Here is a 16954-nt window from a genome sequence, read left to right as displayed (position 1 = left end):
AGGCCAGGCAGGAGACTCAGTAGAATGGGAAGATCTTATTTTAATTATTTCCACTTTATGTCATGGCAAAGATCTAACTGGAAACCAAAGGGGGACTGAACTGACACCCATGGGCACAAGGGGACTTGTGTCAAGCACTGTCATGTACCAGAGATGGTGCGAGCTTTTTAAGAGCTGATTTTGGTATAATGCTTCCACCCATTTATATCTTTGTTCAACAAATTACTTATCATACTTAAAAAAAAATCTTCTGAAGCAATCTGTGCCTCACCTGGGTTAATGGGAGGGAAACAAAGCAAAAACACAGACTCCTAAGTAGTGCAAAACACAAATGTTATTATTCTTGGATTCTTAAATTGTTAACATTCTGGCTTTGCAGGATCTGTTCCAACATCCTGTTCACACAAAGCAGAAGTCACACCTGCTTTGGTTAGAGGAATTTCAATGTTGCCATTTTCCAAACGAAACTCCAGAGCTCTGGCACAGGCATTATTAGCTCCAAATGCTTCTGAATAGGTTTCCTTTTAGGAGTTCAAAAGTGCAGCTTTCTTGCAATTCAAGCTGTCCCCAGGCTTATCCTGAATACTTGAATACCTGATAGGAAACAAGCTGCCTTTGTAAACTGTCTCTTGGACTGGTCTGAAAAAGGTGGCTTAGGCACTGGCAACATGTCTGATATGTTGGTGTTGCTTTTTCTCTGATGCAGCATCTTCCACAGAGCTGGAACACAATGAAGTCCCCTGGAAATCAACTCTATGAGCCACAACGCAGACATCTTTCCATTGTTTAATTGCTTCCCTCTGCTCCTCAGGGGTCAGTCTGTCAAGGTGCTTGGCTCTCAGTACCGGAGAAGGAAACAATGTCCCTTGGAGAACTCTGAACAAATACCTAGAATATAACCAGTGTTTCACATAAATCCTTCAGAAGCAGATTTAAATTGTTTTCAGCACTACTTAAAAGGTTTGAACAGCAGCATTTGGAGACAGGAGAGGGGGCATTCTGCTTTGTACTGAGTATGCAATATTCCTGCAATGTCAAGGCTGCAGTAGCTCAGAAAACAAGGAAGTCTATCTCTGATGGAATACTTTTGCATACAAATAATGATGACTGCAATTTTGCATCAGAACAAGTTAGGGTAACAGTTTCCAAAGTGGCTGGAGCTTGACATAGAGGTCATGGAATCTCCTGGGGAGGTTGTGGAGTCTCCATCCTTGGAGGTTTTTAAGACCCGGCTACACAAAGCCTTGGCTGAAATGATCTAGTTGGGGATGGTCCTGCTTTGAGCAGGGGGTTGGACTAGATGACCTCCTGAGATCCAACCCTAATTTTCTATTATTCTATTGTGGAAAATCAGACCTAATATGTACAAACACTCTGTTCTTCAATGGAAAACACTCATGATGAAGCTGCACAATAACTAGAAAGGTATTTGGGACACCAGCAAGAGTAGTCAAAATATCTTTTAAATTCTCTTTGTTGCATGTGTCATGGTCCTTAGAAGAGTAAATAAGTGTGGTATTGAAGGTTAAGCAATTCAGAGGTTTAGAGGCACACTCCAAAGCCAAAGCATTACTCTGGAACAGAACTTGGCATTAATATATTTTTTAAATTGGCCTTGTTGAAGGTTTAGCCTGGGTAATGTTTTCAATCAGGGATTGTGGTAAAGATTTTCAAAGGGCTCTAATGGAACTGGACACTGGACTGCTAGTGATGTTCTGTAGAAGATGGGTACTCAACTACCTGCAACCCTTTTGAGAATCTTATTGTCTACCCAATTCTTCAAAATGATGAACATGGTTTAAAGTCACAGAGAGTGATGGATTTCAGGCCCCTTGTAGGATTTGATAAGAATAAGCAAGAAAAAAGTATATGTAACAGTTATCCCATGATGTAAACAGACATAATTCTACTTAATCACTTAACTAAGCAAACAAAAGGGTCTGTATTAGGCAGAGTTGATGTAACTCTTGTGGGGTGTTGGCACTGGGAGACTGAAACACACTCAAAGAACCTCATTTATACATCTAAACGCTTTGCATTTAATTTACTGTGAAAAATACACTCCTAAAAGTGGAATATGTATGTGTTTGAAATAGTCAGTGAGTTGAAAGCATTCTTCTTCCCAGGCTCTTGCAATTACATAAAGAGTCTTTTTTTAAATTAAAAAACCCCCAAAAACTGAGGACTGAAACAGAATCACTCAGAAGCAAGCACAGCACAGGGGTATGGAAACTTCTTACACATCTCAGTTTCAGGCCTATATCTCTCTCTGCCAATTTAGCTGCAAAACCTGAGTCAAAGTTGGCAGCCATGGGCTATTATGCATATAAAAAAATCAGGCTGATAAGGTTGTGTTCTGAGATTCAATGAGTGAGACTCTCAAGGGGGACTTTGGTGCTCAATTGCCATTTAAAATCTAGATTATGTGTGACTAAGTCTAAAATTTAGATCTTCAAAACTCCAACCTAATTCTCAAAGCACCCTAATTTCCCAGGTGCTCATTTCTATCAGTAAAGTGCCAGAGGAGACTAATTCGGAGCTCTGAAAAGTGTAAAATAGCTTCTGGTTTAAACTTGAAGGGCAGGATTTAGACTGTAGCCTGTTATGGAAATCTTGTATTTGCATACATCTACCTAGATCCCTGGCACATCTTCACTTAAAGCCACCATGGGATCTGGTTCCCAATCCCAACAATTGTGTCTCCTGCCTACATGGGAAGAGATGTGATTTTGGGATCACAGATCAGATACCAATATAGCCCTTTCTAGGTGCCAGTGCAGGGGAATCCTGGGATCATGATCTTGTGTTCCCCCTGCACTAGCAAATTGAAGATTGAATGTCCACAACCCAATGTGGCCAACAAACCAGGTACTGATTGTTGGCTCCAGCCCTGGGGCAGTTCTTAAAGTGCCACACATTTCATCTAAGGTGCCATATGAACCAGCCATAAAAAATGTTCTACATTGTATGTGAAACATCTATTTGGCTGGTTTGCATTCTTATGGACCCTTAAATTGGGTGTACATTTTAATGTATGCCTTGCCATTTATACCATGATTAACATGATTAATCATGGCCCAAGTGTAACATCTAGAGGGGCCCCTAGTACAGTGACTCCTATTTTTTCATAAATAAGCTGTACAATTTTCTTTATACTTTTAGTTCTTTTATAAGCTCTTCCACAAAGCCAGATTGATTTATAGGTAGAAACATATTAAATTTGAGGTGGCTGTCTGCTGATTTCACAGGCTGAATATAGGGCCCAGCAGCCATTTTGTGGGTGGAGTGCAGCAGCCCCCCCCCCTCCCCCCCGATTGGCTGAGGTGCCCTGGTGGCCCCAACCCTTGCCACTGATTGGTTGTAAGGGCTGTTCATCATGCAACCCTGTCCCTTGCCACCAACTGGTGGAGGAAACAGGGCCACATGGCAGGCAACCCTTTCACAACCAACCATTGGCCAGGGGCAAAGGCAGCAGGCATCTTGCTGGCAACCCTTCAAGCAGGCAGCTCCCTCTTCTCCCCCCGCCCCCCAGCAAGCTGCCATAGCACCCCAAGGATAGCTGGCTCCTTCTGGGGAGCTGTCGTTTGCTTTTCAGTAAGTTTTCTTTTATCTTCCCCCATGGATTTGGGAATTTCACAGGCACTGCCTGCTTTTGCAGGCAATGCTGGTTTTTGCAAAATCTGTGAAATCACGATTTCAGTAGGTCCTATTTATAAGACCAAAGCCTCAACAAAATTTAAGTTAACTGATACCAGTAACTTGTAACTGTAAAATAACAAAGTACCTGGGCATCAGAGCAATACAAGTAGCAAGGAGGCAGACAAGAAAAAACACTGGGTCTGTCATGTGTTTCTGCATGATCCAATAGGGATTTGATGGTGGATTGCAGGTTTTGCAGGCTGCTCCAAAAGTCAGTGCAAAGACAAAGTAAAATAAGATGCTACCAACTACAACAGTCACATGTATCCAAGTCTGTAATTTAGAAAAGAAACAGGAAGAAAGAAAAATCAGGTCTAAGTGCTTACAGATAGAGAAGTGTCAATAGGCATACACATCACACACACACACACACACACACACACACACCACCCCCCACCAGGTCTTCAGTTAGAGATCATAAATTGGTTCGAGAAGATGACAAGCTTGATTTTTCACTCAAGTATTCCTAGCGATAACAGGTCATTCCCTCTATAGTTTACAAGTAGCCATGTAATTTAATCCATTTTTAAGCAAAGATTTTTCTTGGAATCATGGAAACTCATGATTCCATGGTAGAAGACTCTTTAATGCCATGTACTTCAGATGACAACATTACTCATAGGCATCAGAGATGCCCTTCTCAAACAAGTGGAAATCAAACTTTCACATGATACTACCACTGCATGTTTTGCGTTAAACACAGAACAATTGTCTATCATTGTTAGGCTTTTGTGTATGAGGGGGGGTTGTTTCAATTTTTTTAATTGAATACATTAGTTACTATGGAAACCATGTTGTCACTGGTTTGACAGCTTGCAGACATCCATACATGCCAAAAAAGGCTATTTATGTAATGTTTTGCTATTCAGAGCATGGAGCCATTCATGCCATCCCAGGCTTTGCTAAATAAAGGCTATTTTGTGAGGCCTATCATGCCCCTCTCTATGGAGGAAAAAAAGGCTTAGTAACATGCACAAATCTTCAGATCAAAAGCTTTCGAATCAACTTGACATTTCATCTGTTATGAAACAATTTCAGAAACGGTCTGTAGTAAATGCATAGAAAAATAATAAACAACCACCACACTGCAACTTCCTGTTTGAACAGATTGCTGTTTTCTCCAGTTAGGCCAAACAGGCAAATGTAAGTGTTAATAAGGCCACCATTGTTTATTTTAAGAAATATATGCCATGTAAAGATGTAAAACTGATCTGGTTTAACCCACATACTATCCTGTAGCAAATGCTGATTTAATTAAAAACTACAACGACAGTTTTCTGGCATAATGGTTTTCTTATTCTAGCAGGGAAAGATACCTTTGAATTGTTCATCTTGGCTACACAATAGGCTATCAGTTCCCTGCACTTAAAATGAACACTCTACATTTGTTGTCTATGGGAAGCAAGGCACTAGAATTTGTAAAGGCAGAGTATATCAATGGTTTGTGATTTCCTTTTGGAAAACTTAAGCTGAGAGCACCAAGGCAAAAGAAGTTATAATGCTTGGTTCTTCCATGTTTATGTACAGGCTTTGAGCAAGACCTTGCTAACTTCTGCTGTGTGGATACTGTACATTCTTGTATACAACATGCGCCTCTTCCCACAAAAGTAGCTCTTCCCCTGCTCTTGCCCCTCCTCCCTACCAAACCATGCTGCATGTTTTAAGGGAGGAAACAGTTTTCTTTGCTGAAAAAGAAGCACTCCTGGGGACACTGTGCATGTCATACAGCTGCTAAGACAGCTGCCACTTGTATCTGCTCAGCAAGCTGAAGGGGCAGAGTTTTGTGTTTACTCTCTCACAGCCATAACTATTGGCTTAGCACTATAACTTATGCCTGAAGCAGCAAGTGAAATGTTGTTAGCATCTTGATGAAGCTTGCTATGTGGAATCAACGCTTTATTTGCAGTAATTTATATAAAGAACTGCTTACAGTAAAGAACTAACAGTCTTCCTTGCAAGGGTCTAGGGCCTAATCTTGTGTTAAATAGACTAAGTCCTCCAAGAAACATAAAGGGTGCCTATACATGTGCAGCAAGGCTACTCTGAAGCACTGTAATTACAGTGTGTTGGAGCAGACTCAATTGAGTCTGGTGGAGCATAGTAATTACTGCACTCCAGCAGACTCCAATGTCATGTGTATCAGTGTCCCCAAGCTGAAAAATGGCAGCAGCTTTAACTAAAGCTCGTATGACGCTCACACTTCCCCCCTACTCCCAGAGCACATCTATAAACATGTTTTGTGTCCAGGGAGTGTGGCACTGCAGGAGACTGTCTGCCACACTAAGAAGTTTCTGATGCCACACTTCTTGGACACTCTATGTTCCCCAGAGGACTTAATTTATGTCACACAGTCAGCCATGACTCTGGAAAACTCTTTTTTTCTGTGTTCTGCTTTCCAAAAACAAGATACATGTGTTATTTGGGATTGTGCTGCACACAAGAAAATATGGTATTCCCATGAGTCCAGTGACAGGAGTACTTGCTACTCACACGGAAAGAATGATCAGTATTTATTGCTTAATAGATTTTTTCTATATCATATATACATTTCTTCCCTTTCTTTAGTTGTAATAAGTACTGAACAAACACCTTCTGGTAAAATTATACCCTTTATAAAGCATGAAAGAAATACTCACCAAAGTCTTACTTTCAATTAGGAGGTGAAGCAATATTATGAAGAGGGCTGCTATATTTAGAGGGTTTCCAAAAGAAAAGGTATCTATGTCTGAACCACAGTAAGCCTGTAAAATAAGAGATGTATGAAGTTTGATATATTCTATGCATATATCCCTAATATATCATATACTGCATTGTACCAGGGCACTAACAGCTGCAACATTGGTTAGTTTTATATACATAACATTCAAAGCAGTTCCAATAATTATACTCATTTTAAAATGTGTCTGAAACAGGGCAACCAAATTGCTTCTTATTAAAAAAAATAGTTAAATTATCAAAATGCATAAATATAGTTGAAAATCATTACTTACAAAATAAGGCACGAAAAAGCAAACCATACTCTGGTAAAAGGCATCCAGCAAGGTGATCCAGAAAGTTAAAGGTGAGTAGGCCTGCAAAGAAAACAAGGAAAAAAGTTGGGGTTCAAGAACTAATCCCATTAACCATAGCTAGAATTCATTTCTGACTATCTGCTCAGCCAAAAGTTGCTGCAAACTTGAGGGGGGATGTGAAACGGTTAATGGTGGATTCTGTCTCCTGTTTGCCAGCTGAGAGAGAAGTAAGCAGCCATTTTGCAGTACACTGTCTCCCAACAAAAGCCACCTCTAAGCCATGACCCTGGAAAAAAAAATCTACATTCTACCTTCCAAAAAACAAGGTGCACGTCTTTTTTGGGGGGGGGGTGGGGGGAAGCGATATGCGAGGATATATGGTATGTTGTGCTTTTCATTCAGAAATGCCAACCTCCAATGCACAGCAAGAGATGAAGTGGGATACCACTTAATAATGATTTCAGTGATAACCCCTTCTTTTGAGAGACTATATGGTTTTGCAAAATGTATTTCTAGATTAACCAAATGATACAAAATATTATAAGTAAAACACTGAAATATCTGGGGAGGAACTACTTTAAAACAAGGGTGGCCAATCCGTAGCACATAAGCCACAAGTAACACAGTCAGCCTCTGTGTGTGGCACATGGCAGAGTGGGGAGGAGACAGGCAGTAGTAGCTGACAGGGCAGGAAGCAGAAAGCAGAGCATCAGACCAGGCAGTGGAAGGAGATTGGAGCAGCAGTCATGGAGGCTGCAGGGCTAATCTGTGTTGCACCTTTGTTGGTCCACCCTCCATTGACATAAAATATCTCGCTATATTGTCCCATAATAAAGCCACTGTAAGGCTCAATGACACAAGGCTGCTGGAGCATCATCTGAATCAGGAACCATCAGTCTGAAGATGTTTGCAGCCCTCGTATGTGGGAAAACTGGTGAGCTAATAGTATGCTGAGTGCTCCTGGTTGACAGAAGTGAATCATCATGGCGCTCAGTGACCAGTGGTGTCCCCCAAGGCTCCGCCTTGGACTTGTTCTTTTTAACGTCTTTATCAATGATGTGGATACTGATGTCAGAAGTGGACTGGCCAAGTTTGCCAATAACACCAAACTTTGGGGTAGAGTGTCCACACCTGAGGATAGGCTGGTGATCCAGGCTGATTTGGATAGGCTCAAAAAGTGAGCATATATAAACCTGATGACATTCAATATTGACAAATGTAATGTACTCCACCTTGGGAAAAAAACCCTGCAGCACGCTTATAGACTCAGCAGTGCTACGCTCACTAGCACCATGGCCAAAAGAGACTTGGGAGTCGTGATTGACCACAAAATGAACATGAACCACCAATGTGATGTCGCCGCTGGTAAAGCAAACCAAACTCTGGCTTGCATCCATAGATGCTTCTCAAGTAAATCTCAGGATGTCATCCTCCCGCTGTACTTGGCCTTGGTAAGACCACAGCTGGAGTACTGCATCCAATTCTGGGCTCCACAATTCAAGAAGGATGTGGAGAAGCTTGAGAGAGTCCAGAGGAGAGCCACATGCGTGATCAGAGGGCTGGAGATTAGGCCTTATGAAGACAGGCTGTGAGCTATGGGACTCTTCAGCCTGGAGAAGCGCAGACTCAGGGGTGACCAGGTGGCAGCCTGTAAGTACATCAGGGGTGTGCATCAGGATTTGGGGGAATGCCTGTTCATCAGAGCGCCCCAAGGGATGACAAGGTCCAGCGGTTACAAACTCCTCCAAGGCCATTTTAGGCTGGACATAAGGAAAAACTTCTTTACTGTCCAAGTCCCCAAAGCCTGAAATAGACTGTCTCCAGAGGTGGTGCAAGCACCTATTGTGGACTCCTTTAAGAAGTATTTGGACGCTTATCTTGCTGGGATCCTTTGACCCTAGCCCTAGGGGGCTGGACTAGATGATCTCCCAATGTCCCTTCCAGCCCTAATGTCTATGAAATCTAAGAAACCATGCTAAGCAAAGCCAAGATCAGGGAGAGGCGGAACAATTTTCTCAATTTTGAATTAAAAATAGTATTTTTTCAGATAAATGTAATTTTTCTCATTTTCATCATAGGAAAACATAAAGAACAGTGTATACAGAGGGACCTGTGAAGGAGCAAATGAAACAGGTGAAAGAGAAAAGGGAGCCCAGGATTTATCTGGATATTCTGTGTAAGGCACAGTAAATTCTAATCACGTTCTCATACCATGCTTATTACCAGAGTTACCCAAATTATTAGAACCTTAAGCCCTGTAGGCAAAACTCCCTTTAAGCATCTGAGCCTTAGTTTCCAGGGAGCTTATTGATAGCTGTCTCAATAAATATGAATAAGGCAGAACACATCTGTAACAGATTATTCATTCAGCACACTGTTTTATCCAGAATTTATCATCTCTTCATGCTACAGGACTAGCACAGTATAGTGTAGGAGGTCTGAAAAACAACTTAGCTTTGCATGTCAGGCCCAGATGGTTCCAGATATGGAAGATGGTTCTGAACTTGTTTGTTTTGACTTAACAAAAACATGAAGCAATAGAAAAAATGGAAAATGCTCATATTCTGTGGGTTTCAACCTTCTTCGGGCGAAGTATTAACATACCATAGAGTTTTGACCAGTCACATAAAGCTGTGGCAGCTGCATGAGGACCTCTGCAGAGACATCTTTATCCAGAATGCCATAAATGATGGGTGGCACAGAAGTGAAGAGGAGGTTGAAGAAAATTAAAATCCAATAGTCGGTCATTGATGTTCCGGAAAACCCACAGAAGAATTGGTACCAGAACAGTAGATTCACATAGGCCTGAAAGTTCAAAGACATCAAATAAATAAATACATAAGATAAAACCCACAGCCAAGGATTTTGTTGGGCAAAACTGACAAATCTCATCCATGGACTGTTTTAGAATTAAACATAGTTGCTCTTCAAATGCATGTTAGCACTGTTCTGTCAAAATAACCTCATTTGTAAATGTCTGAATGTTTCAAAACCTGTCATCCACATGCATAACTCACTAAAATATTCACTTCATTACCACCTGCCAGTAATGACTGCAAGGTAACACATACAATGTTTAATTGATTTTAAGTCTAATTGGAGCCCTGAACTCAACTCACAGCAGATGCGCAGGCTCTCTTGATGAAACTTGAAAACCGGATCACTTGATGTCCACAACTTTTTTCAAGCGCTCTGAATGTACTGTATTTACTCATATCTAAGATGACCCTGAATTTAAGCTAACCCCCCCCACCCAATAATTAGATTCTATACATGGAAAATCTATATCGTTATTATAATTTTCTGTGTATAGAAACTAGCTTAAATTTATCCACCCACTACTGTGGGCAGTTGGGGGACAGACAATGAGGGAGGCAGTGGAGGGGCACACAGTAGGGCAGGTGCTGGTGGGGCAGTAATGAGGCAGGCAGTGGTGGGGGGGCTTGGGAAGGCAGTAAGGGGGAAGTAAGGGTGGAGGAAGCAGTGGGGAACAGGCAGTAAGCGGACAAATGGTAGGGGCACACAGTGTGGAGGCTGTGGGGCAAGTAGGGGGGGAGGCATTGAGCTTTCCCCCTGCCACTTGTACTCCACAGCCTCAGGCCCTCGCCCCCTCCTTCTTTCCCTCTCCATGCCGCTTCTGTCCCCCACAGCCTTGGGTCCCCAATCCCTTGTCTCCTCTCCCCTGAAGTCTCACTACTGCTACAGGACCAGGCTGGGGCCATGCTCAAGCCCCAGGCTACAGTGGGGATGGATTCTGTCAGTGCCAGAACCAATGTGATGGGTGGGGGGGAAGAGTGGGAGGATGGGAGAAGCAGTGTAGGTGGGAGATGGGGTAGTGGGGCCTGAGGCTGTGGGGGAGGAGTAGTGAGGTTGGGGCTGACCCAGTGTTGGAGCCGGAGCTGGAGCAGCTGCCTGCCCCATGCCACCTCATACTTGTTTCTAAGACGAGGGGCTTTTTCCCCTATGTTAAGTGGGGGGGAGGGGGCACCTTGTCTTTTAATCGAGTAAATATGGCATCAACAATTAAAACCAAGCAAGACTAGTCATATTGTATCCTTTCATACTCAACGTATCTTTTCCCTTATATACCCAAGCCACTTACCACATTCTTGTAGAAAAAGTAAAGGATCATGTTGGCCAGCCTGGTGTAGCACCAGTGACCATGGACAAGCAACAGCTTCCTAAGGTGCTTGAATTGGGAAATTGCAAAATCGCTTGCCATTACAGCCTGCAAAACACACACAGAAAAGAAGGAGCTCCCGAATGTGTGGCACATCAGATACAAAGAGCATCAAACGCAGGCAAGTGAGGGGCAGTGGGGCATTTTATGCTACAGTACTGCAATCCCTTACCCAATTCTCTGTATATGAGTGTCTTTGTGCTACTCAAACATCTTACGTGCAAGAGCCTACACTTTGCCTTTACTTAAGCTCACATAATTCCACTGAACCATTTAAATTTAGAGTGTTGTGTCCTCCAGAAAGTGAGTAACAGACTTTCTTGCTCAGTGTTTTGAGCCCCTACAGCATTTAGTCTCTGACTGCTTCTGGAGGAGCATTCATGCCTGGGAATGAGCTCAAACTAGTCCCCCTATGTACTGATGTATTGTGCAAGCCTCAGGGTGAACTGTGAATGTATTCAAAATTGAGTCTGAAGTCATTTGCAGCTGTTTTTTGTTTATGTTACCTGCATGCCTTCTTGGCCGGAGACTCCTACTCCAGTATCAGCCGTTTGGATCATACTGACATCATTGGCACCATCACCTTCCAAGGGAAAAATTCAAGAGGAAGACTGTCTTATTTGCAATGCAGTATTGAAACAACTGTGTTGGCTATTGCCTTGTATATGGAAGTAGTGAAATGGTGTTATACCATTTCTGTACAATTTTCTGGCATATTTTTTTTTTAAATATGCCAGAAAATTGTACAGAATATAGAGCAGTATCATTATCATCAATATTGTAGCCTATGAAAGCACTGTCCAACTGGATAATGGTTGTAACATTTTTCAGAAACTAACTGATACACTGAACAGAAAAACAGTGAGGTTTTTTTTAACGCTAGCCAGATATAAAAGTTTGGATCTCTTCCCACTTCTCCTACAGAACAATATGGGATTTGTACTGGAGAATGGCATAAAAACTCCCATTACATGCCCCTAACAAAAAAATAAACCAACAAGGTGCAAGGCTAAACATCACTCTCTCTCTGTTCTTGAGGAAGAAGAGTTTGCCAGTAACTAAATCAAGGGCCAAACCTTTGGCAGAAAGAATGAGTGCAATGCCATTAACTAAATGGACTTATATCAGCTTATGCAAAGAGAGAATCTGGTCTCACATGAGTATAAGCCAGAGCAACAAAAGTACACAACAGAACGTTGAAGGTGAACAAACTGGATTATTTGTTCAGTGGAGCAGAGAGAACTTTGTGTGAAGGAAGATGATACTCACCTACAGCTAATGTCATCACTTTCAGATTATTTCGCACGAGTCTGACCACTTCACTTTTTTGTAGGGGTGTCGCTCGACAGCAGACAACAGCTCGACACTTTTCTGTGAGCTCCAGGAAAATATTCTGCAGACTCTCATGCAGCACGTATTCCAAAGTCTTTCCATCAATTACTAGGCCAGCACTGAACTCTGTAGATGGAGTGGAGGTTCCTGGAGATGCACTTGCAAGTTTGGGACAGTGACTGTTTTTGGCATCAATGCTTTTTTGAATAGCTTCTAAAATACTGTTCATCAACAATGAGCAGGCATCCTAGGCAAAGGCACAGAGAAAGGCAGTCTGGCTAATATAACTAGAAACCAGGTCTACTTCCAGTTTATAAATTACACTTGCAAAAGGCCACAAACTGCACATATTAGTAATTTCTTTTACTATGACTGGACTTTATGTGTGTGGAGGTGACCTGAATTCATCTTCTCCTATTTTTTTAAAACACGTTGGATATGGTGTGCTGCTTATGGTAAGGGTCTGTTACTTAACCTTGTAAAAGCATGGCTCAACATAGATTCTGTTCTGTGAAGAGGAAAAGCAATGAAGTACACTGGAACGAGTGAATGAAAACATGAGAATGATGGTAAGGATTAGGTAATATAAATAAGGCTTGATTATGACTTGTTTGTTTTTGCAGTGTGTTTAATCTGGAAAGGGAGAAGCTCATGGATATATTTCAGATCCAGGATACTGGTCACAGTGACGGGTTCCAAAAGAATTGGCCTTTTGCCATTTTTGTGCTACTTTACATGTTATTAAAGAAAGCAGTCTTTCTGTCAGAAAGGGAGTTCTGCCTGCAAATGAGATATTGTCAGGTCCTGTCTGCCCTTGCCTTGCTAGAAGACTTCAGAGCCAGTTTCTTGTGAGGGCTAACACTTTAACCAAGGGAGAAAGGTGATTCCTTTCTACCCATTAGCCACACTGTTATTTAACCACAGAAAGCAGAAAAGTGCTAAAAATAAATATCAAACATGTTCCACAAAATCTGACCAAAACCCCCTTCCACCATAAATTGGTTGTTACAGTAACTATCTATTTACTGCAGAGAGACTTCCAGGGTAGATACAACCTGATTTTCTGCTGTAAAATACAAGTAGGACAAAAAGGAAGATTTAAAAAACAATCTTTCCTAACTTTATTAAAAATCTTTCTGCATAAAATTCCTTCCCAGCCCCTGCCCACAGATGCTTTGCAGGTCACCTTTACCTACCACAGTTGGCATTTATTTTTTAAAAATCCCTTTTTTTAATAGCTAACAGACTCAAAACCCAGATAGCTATATACATCCACCAGAGGGCACAATTATCAAGCAAGATTAACCCTGATTCCTACTGCAGCTGCATTTTTTAATAGTTTTATTTACCAAACCACTGAAATATCTTTTAAAGGGGGGAGGGAGGAGATTTTTTCTCCATTAAAATTGTAAGTGGATTAATTCTCTGAAAAAACTGTGTGCAATACTCCTTAATGAGATTATTCCTTGCACATTAATGCTAATCAAGTGGGGCTGAGGGAAGATATGACACAAAGCAGGGGGAAATTACATTCAGTACAATTTCCATGACAATAATTTTAGTCTGGTGTTTATAATATTAATATGCTTTAACTTCTAGCTTTCGCCAAACTTTTATAAACGTGTAAAGTATGTCAACTTTTTACCCTAATGCTAAGAGAAACAAGACAATGCAATCAATTGAAATAATCAGTAATTCTTTAGGGATAGTATTAAGACCTAGATTTCTGGAAAACCTATGTAAAATGTTTCCTGCATGGTTGAGAGTCAGTTTTTCAGTTTTCATGTCTTAGAAAATGCTGGGGTGTGAGTGTGTGCATATGTGTTAACAGGGTAGCCTCTCGCTTCCGGCAAAAAAAAAATCTCATTTTCCACTCACTTTATTTTGTGATTTGAGGGTGAAGACTTTGTCATCTGGTTCCAATAATCTGCAAGTGTATGCTATATTGACAGCTGTCTCTTTCTTATCCCCTGTCAGCATCCAGATTTTTATTCCTGCTTTTCGTAATGCCTCTATAGTGTCAGGAACACCCTCCTGCAGGCGATCTTCAATACCTGTGGCACCTATGATGCAAAGCAGGTTGGTCAAGCCAAATGATTAGAAAGATAGAAGCAAATTAACCTGGAACAAGGAATTAGTTGATAAGCTTGGGAAGGGTGATGATGGGAAATACTGAACTATCTGGTAGCATTTTAATGGAATATGGCAGGATTTCAAGAGGAAAGATTTGGATTTTAACATATGGATGCTGGCTAAAGCAGTATCTGAGCAACAGAAAGAACTGTGCCTCCTCCATACCTGTCCTTGGAGAAGGTAGGAGGCAAAAATCCCTGTGTTCCTTCTCATATCAGAAACTGCTGTTGTGCCTCACCTATGCAGTGGCTCTGGATGGGGTTGGTCTAGGTAAGGTTTCCAACACCATCATTGCCCCTGCACCATATTGCCTTTAACTCTACAGAAAGCTAAGCAACTACAAGTTCTGGAAATACAAAAACAAGAAGTTTAAAAGTTGGACAAAACTATCTTATTTATGGGAAGGAGGAGGAGGCCACTCCTAGTCTGCTTCCTAATAGACCTGAATGCACAAGCTTTCTACAACCCTTTGGACATTTTTCTCCCTTCCCCTTTGAATGCATCTATCCTGGAGGTTTTTCCCAGTTATTCCATAGCTGAACTAGCATGCTAGCATAGAACTGTGGCTGCCATGTATCACCAAACTGTCTACAGATACAAACTGTGCCTCTGTGGCTGCTATACCAGCACTGCAACAGTGATTGAGTGCTAAGGCAGAGAGGACGTCTGTGCAACACAGCAAGTGTTTTTGCATGCAAATTCATGATGCATTGCAACCTTCTAGTATGTGCATAATTTTGCCAATACCCAGGTGCTCTGGTCTATTCCAAGGTAGAAAGATGTCATATAGGCTTCATCTCAAGCCCGGTACAAGTATCAGAAAGGCTTGACTTGTTCTCAAGGGAATTTGTAGTAAGCCCTATAGTTACCAAAGAGATTTAGAGAAATTCAACAGTAAGCAATAAATCTTCTATAAATAGAAAGACCCCTAGTACATGCACTTTAAAAGCAAATTCAGTTTAGCATAGGTCTTGCAAAGCGTAAGTGGGGTAGGTATTTTCTACCTACCAAGGAGTGTTAATTTGGTCTCCAACCTTGTGGCAGATTCAAGTAGAAGCTCTTCCCTGTTGTCAATACTGGTTTCTGCTAAAAAATGACTATTTAACCATTCTGCATACTCTTCATCACTCATCACCTATGCAGAGAAACAAAACACATAGTGATCAACATCTTGGCTCTAATTCTAGAATGTCACAAAGTCCAGAGATTTTCTTTCCGTTTCACTGTCATGTAATAGCTAGACTGTTTGGGCAGTACTGAACACAAAGAAAAACCCACCTTAAAATCTTATCCAAAGTCTCATCCAAACCACACATCACTGAACTACATATGCAAAGCCACAAAACTGGCCCAAGATTGTTTGAATTCTAAGTTTGACTAAAATCCTAAACCAGGAAAAATGATGTATGTTTTGGGGTACAGCTGGAGTGTTGCTGCTTTGCTATGGTGATCCAGGAAATATATGAGAGGCAAGAATTTTTTGTGATATTTTTTATTAGATGAATTGTACAGTTGGTCTAATAAAATATATGTTTGTGAACATTTTTCCAACTCTACTAAGTCCCCACATGCCTTACACAGAAACCCAAGCTAATTATTTTTTCATTACAATTTCTGAGCCCTGCTTAATTGTCCTTTGTCAATGACACCCACTGGTGGTTATGCAGCAATACAGGTTAACTTACTGATATCTCCTGAAATCAACCTACATTAAACTAAAATTCTAGTTCTGATGTGCATATAGTTGTTTAGAAGTAATGGTGCCAATCTCCTAGCTAACACTCCTAATCCAGATAATTACATCATTTCATGAACAATAAATCTATTCAAAAAGGTTACCCTCTTAGCTATACACAAAGTGCGCAGTCCTCTTCTGGCATAATCATCTAAATGTTTCTGAGTTCTCGCCTTAATTTTCTTTTGTTTCATTTTAGAACTATGAACATCTAAAAACATCCAAAACAAAACAAAGTAAGTAAAACACACTTTGTTGACATACACTTATTAGTATTATTTCACAGCAGCAGAGCTAAAGAGAAGTTAAAAAAAATGAATAAATTTTACTTTAATGTTAACAAATATTTGCACAGGATTATTCAGGTTGAATGTTTAGGGAATGTCAGAATGTGCAAGTCTGTCAGAGGTTAGCGAAGAGGGGATACTCTAGCATCACAGTTGGCAAAAAATGTAAGAGAAGGATTTTCATAGGAACTCAGTATTGTATTAACTCATCTGCCACTGAAATGAATGGCAAACTCCCTTTATTTCAATGGGAGAGGAGTTAAGTTATACTGAACACTTTTTAAAAAAACAACTTAGTTTTCCAAACTAGATATGACAGAAAACTTTCCTTGATTTAAATCCAAATGAGATATGTACTGTTCATGTATACAGACAGAATGATGTTGTGTTGTCTTACTCTTACTGACTCTCAATAAAGATGGTGTTTTCCATACTGCATAGATTAACCGTTACAGTGGTAACTATTATGCCACTGTGCTACACAAGCCAATGTTTCCTGTTGGCACAAAAAAATGCTGCAGAACTGTGCAGCCGGAATACAGATGTGCTTAGTACCAGAGGGGAGGACGAGATCTGT

General features: G+C 41.0%; 1 protein-coding gene across 8 annotated transcripts in view; it reads right to left on the bottom strand.

Moving 5' to 3' along the window:
* Positions 1-316: 316 nt before the first annotated feature.
* The window catches only part of ATP10D (ATPase phospholipid transporting 10D (putative)), an 86772-nt gene continuing 70134 nt past the window's right edge, over positions 317-16954 (bottom strand). For all 8 annotated transcript variants that reach the window (XM_019481195.2, XM_019481192.2, XM_019481194.2 and 5 more), the window contains 11 exons: positions 16195-16301; positions 15364-15490; positions 14101-14285; positions 12160-12469; positions 11397-11473; positions 10813-10938; positions 9315-9515; positions 6690-6770; positions 6336-6440; positions 3785-3972; positions 317-888 (listed from right to left, as the gene is read on the bottom strand). In XM_019481195.2, the coding sequence (XP_019336740.1) occupies positions 654-888; positions 3785-3972; positions 6336-6440; positions 6690-6770; positions 9315-9515; positions 10813-10938; positions 11397-11473; positions 12160-12469; positions 14101-14285; positions 15364-15490; positions 16195-16301 (1742 nt within the window). In that variant the 3' untranslated portion in view covers positions 317-653. The remainder of the gene's footprint in view (positions 889-3784; positions 3973-6335; positions 6441-6689; positions 6771-9314; positions 9516-10812; positions 10939-11396; positions 11474-12159; positions 12470-14100; positions 14286-15363; positions 15491-16194; positions 16302-16954) is intronic.

Source organism: Alligator mississippiensis, chromosome 2, assembly GCF_030867095.1.
Source record: "Alligator mississippiensis isolate rAllMis1 chromosome 2, rAllMis1, whole genome shotgun sequence".
NCBI lineage: Eukaryota > Metazoa > Chordata > Crocodylia > Alligatoridae > Alligator > Alligator mississippiensis.
This window is presented reverse-complemented; position numbering and strand designations above follow the sequence as displayed.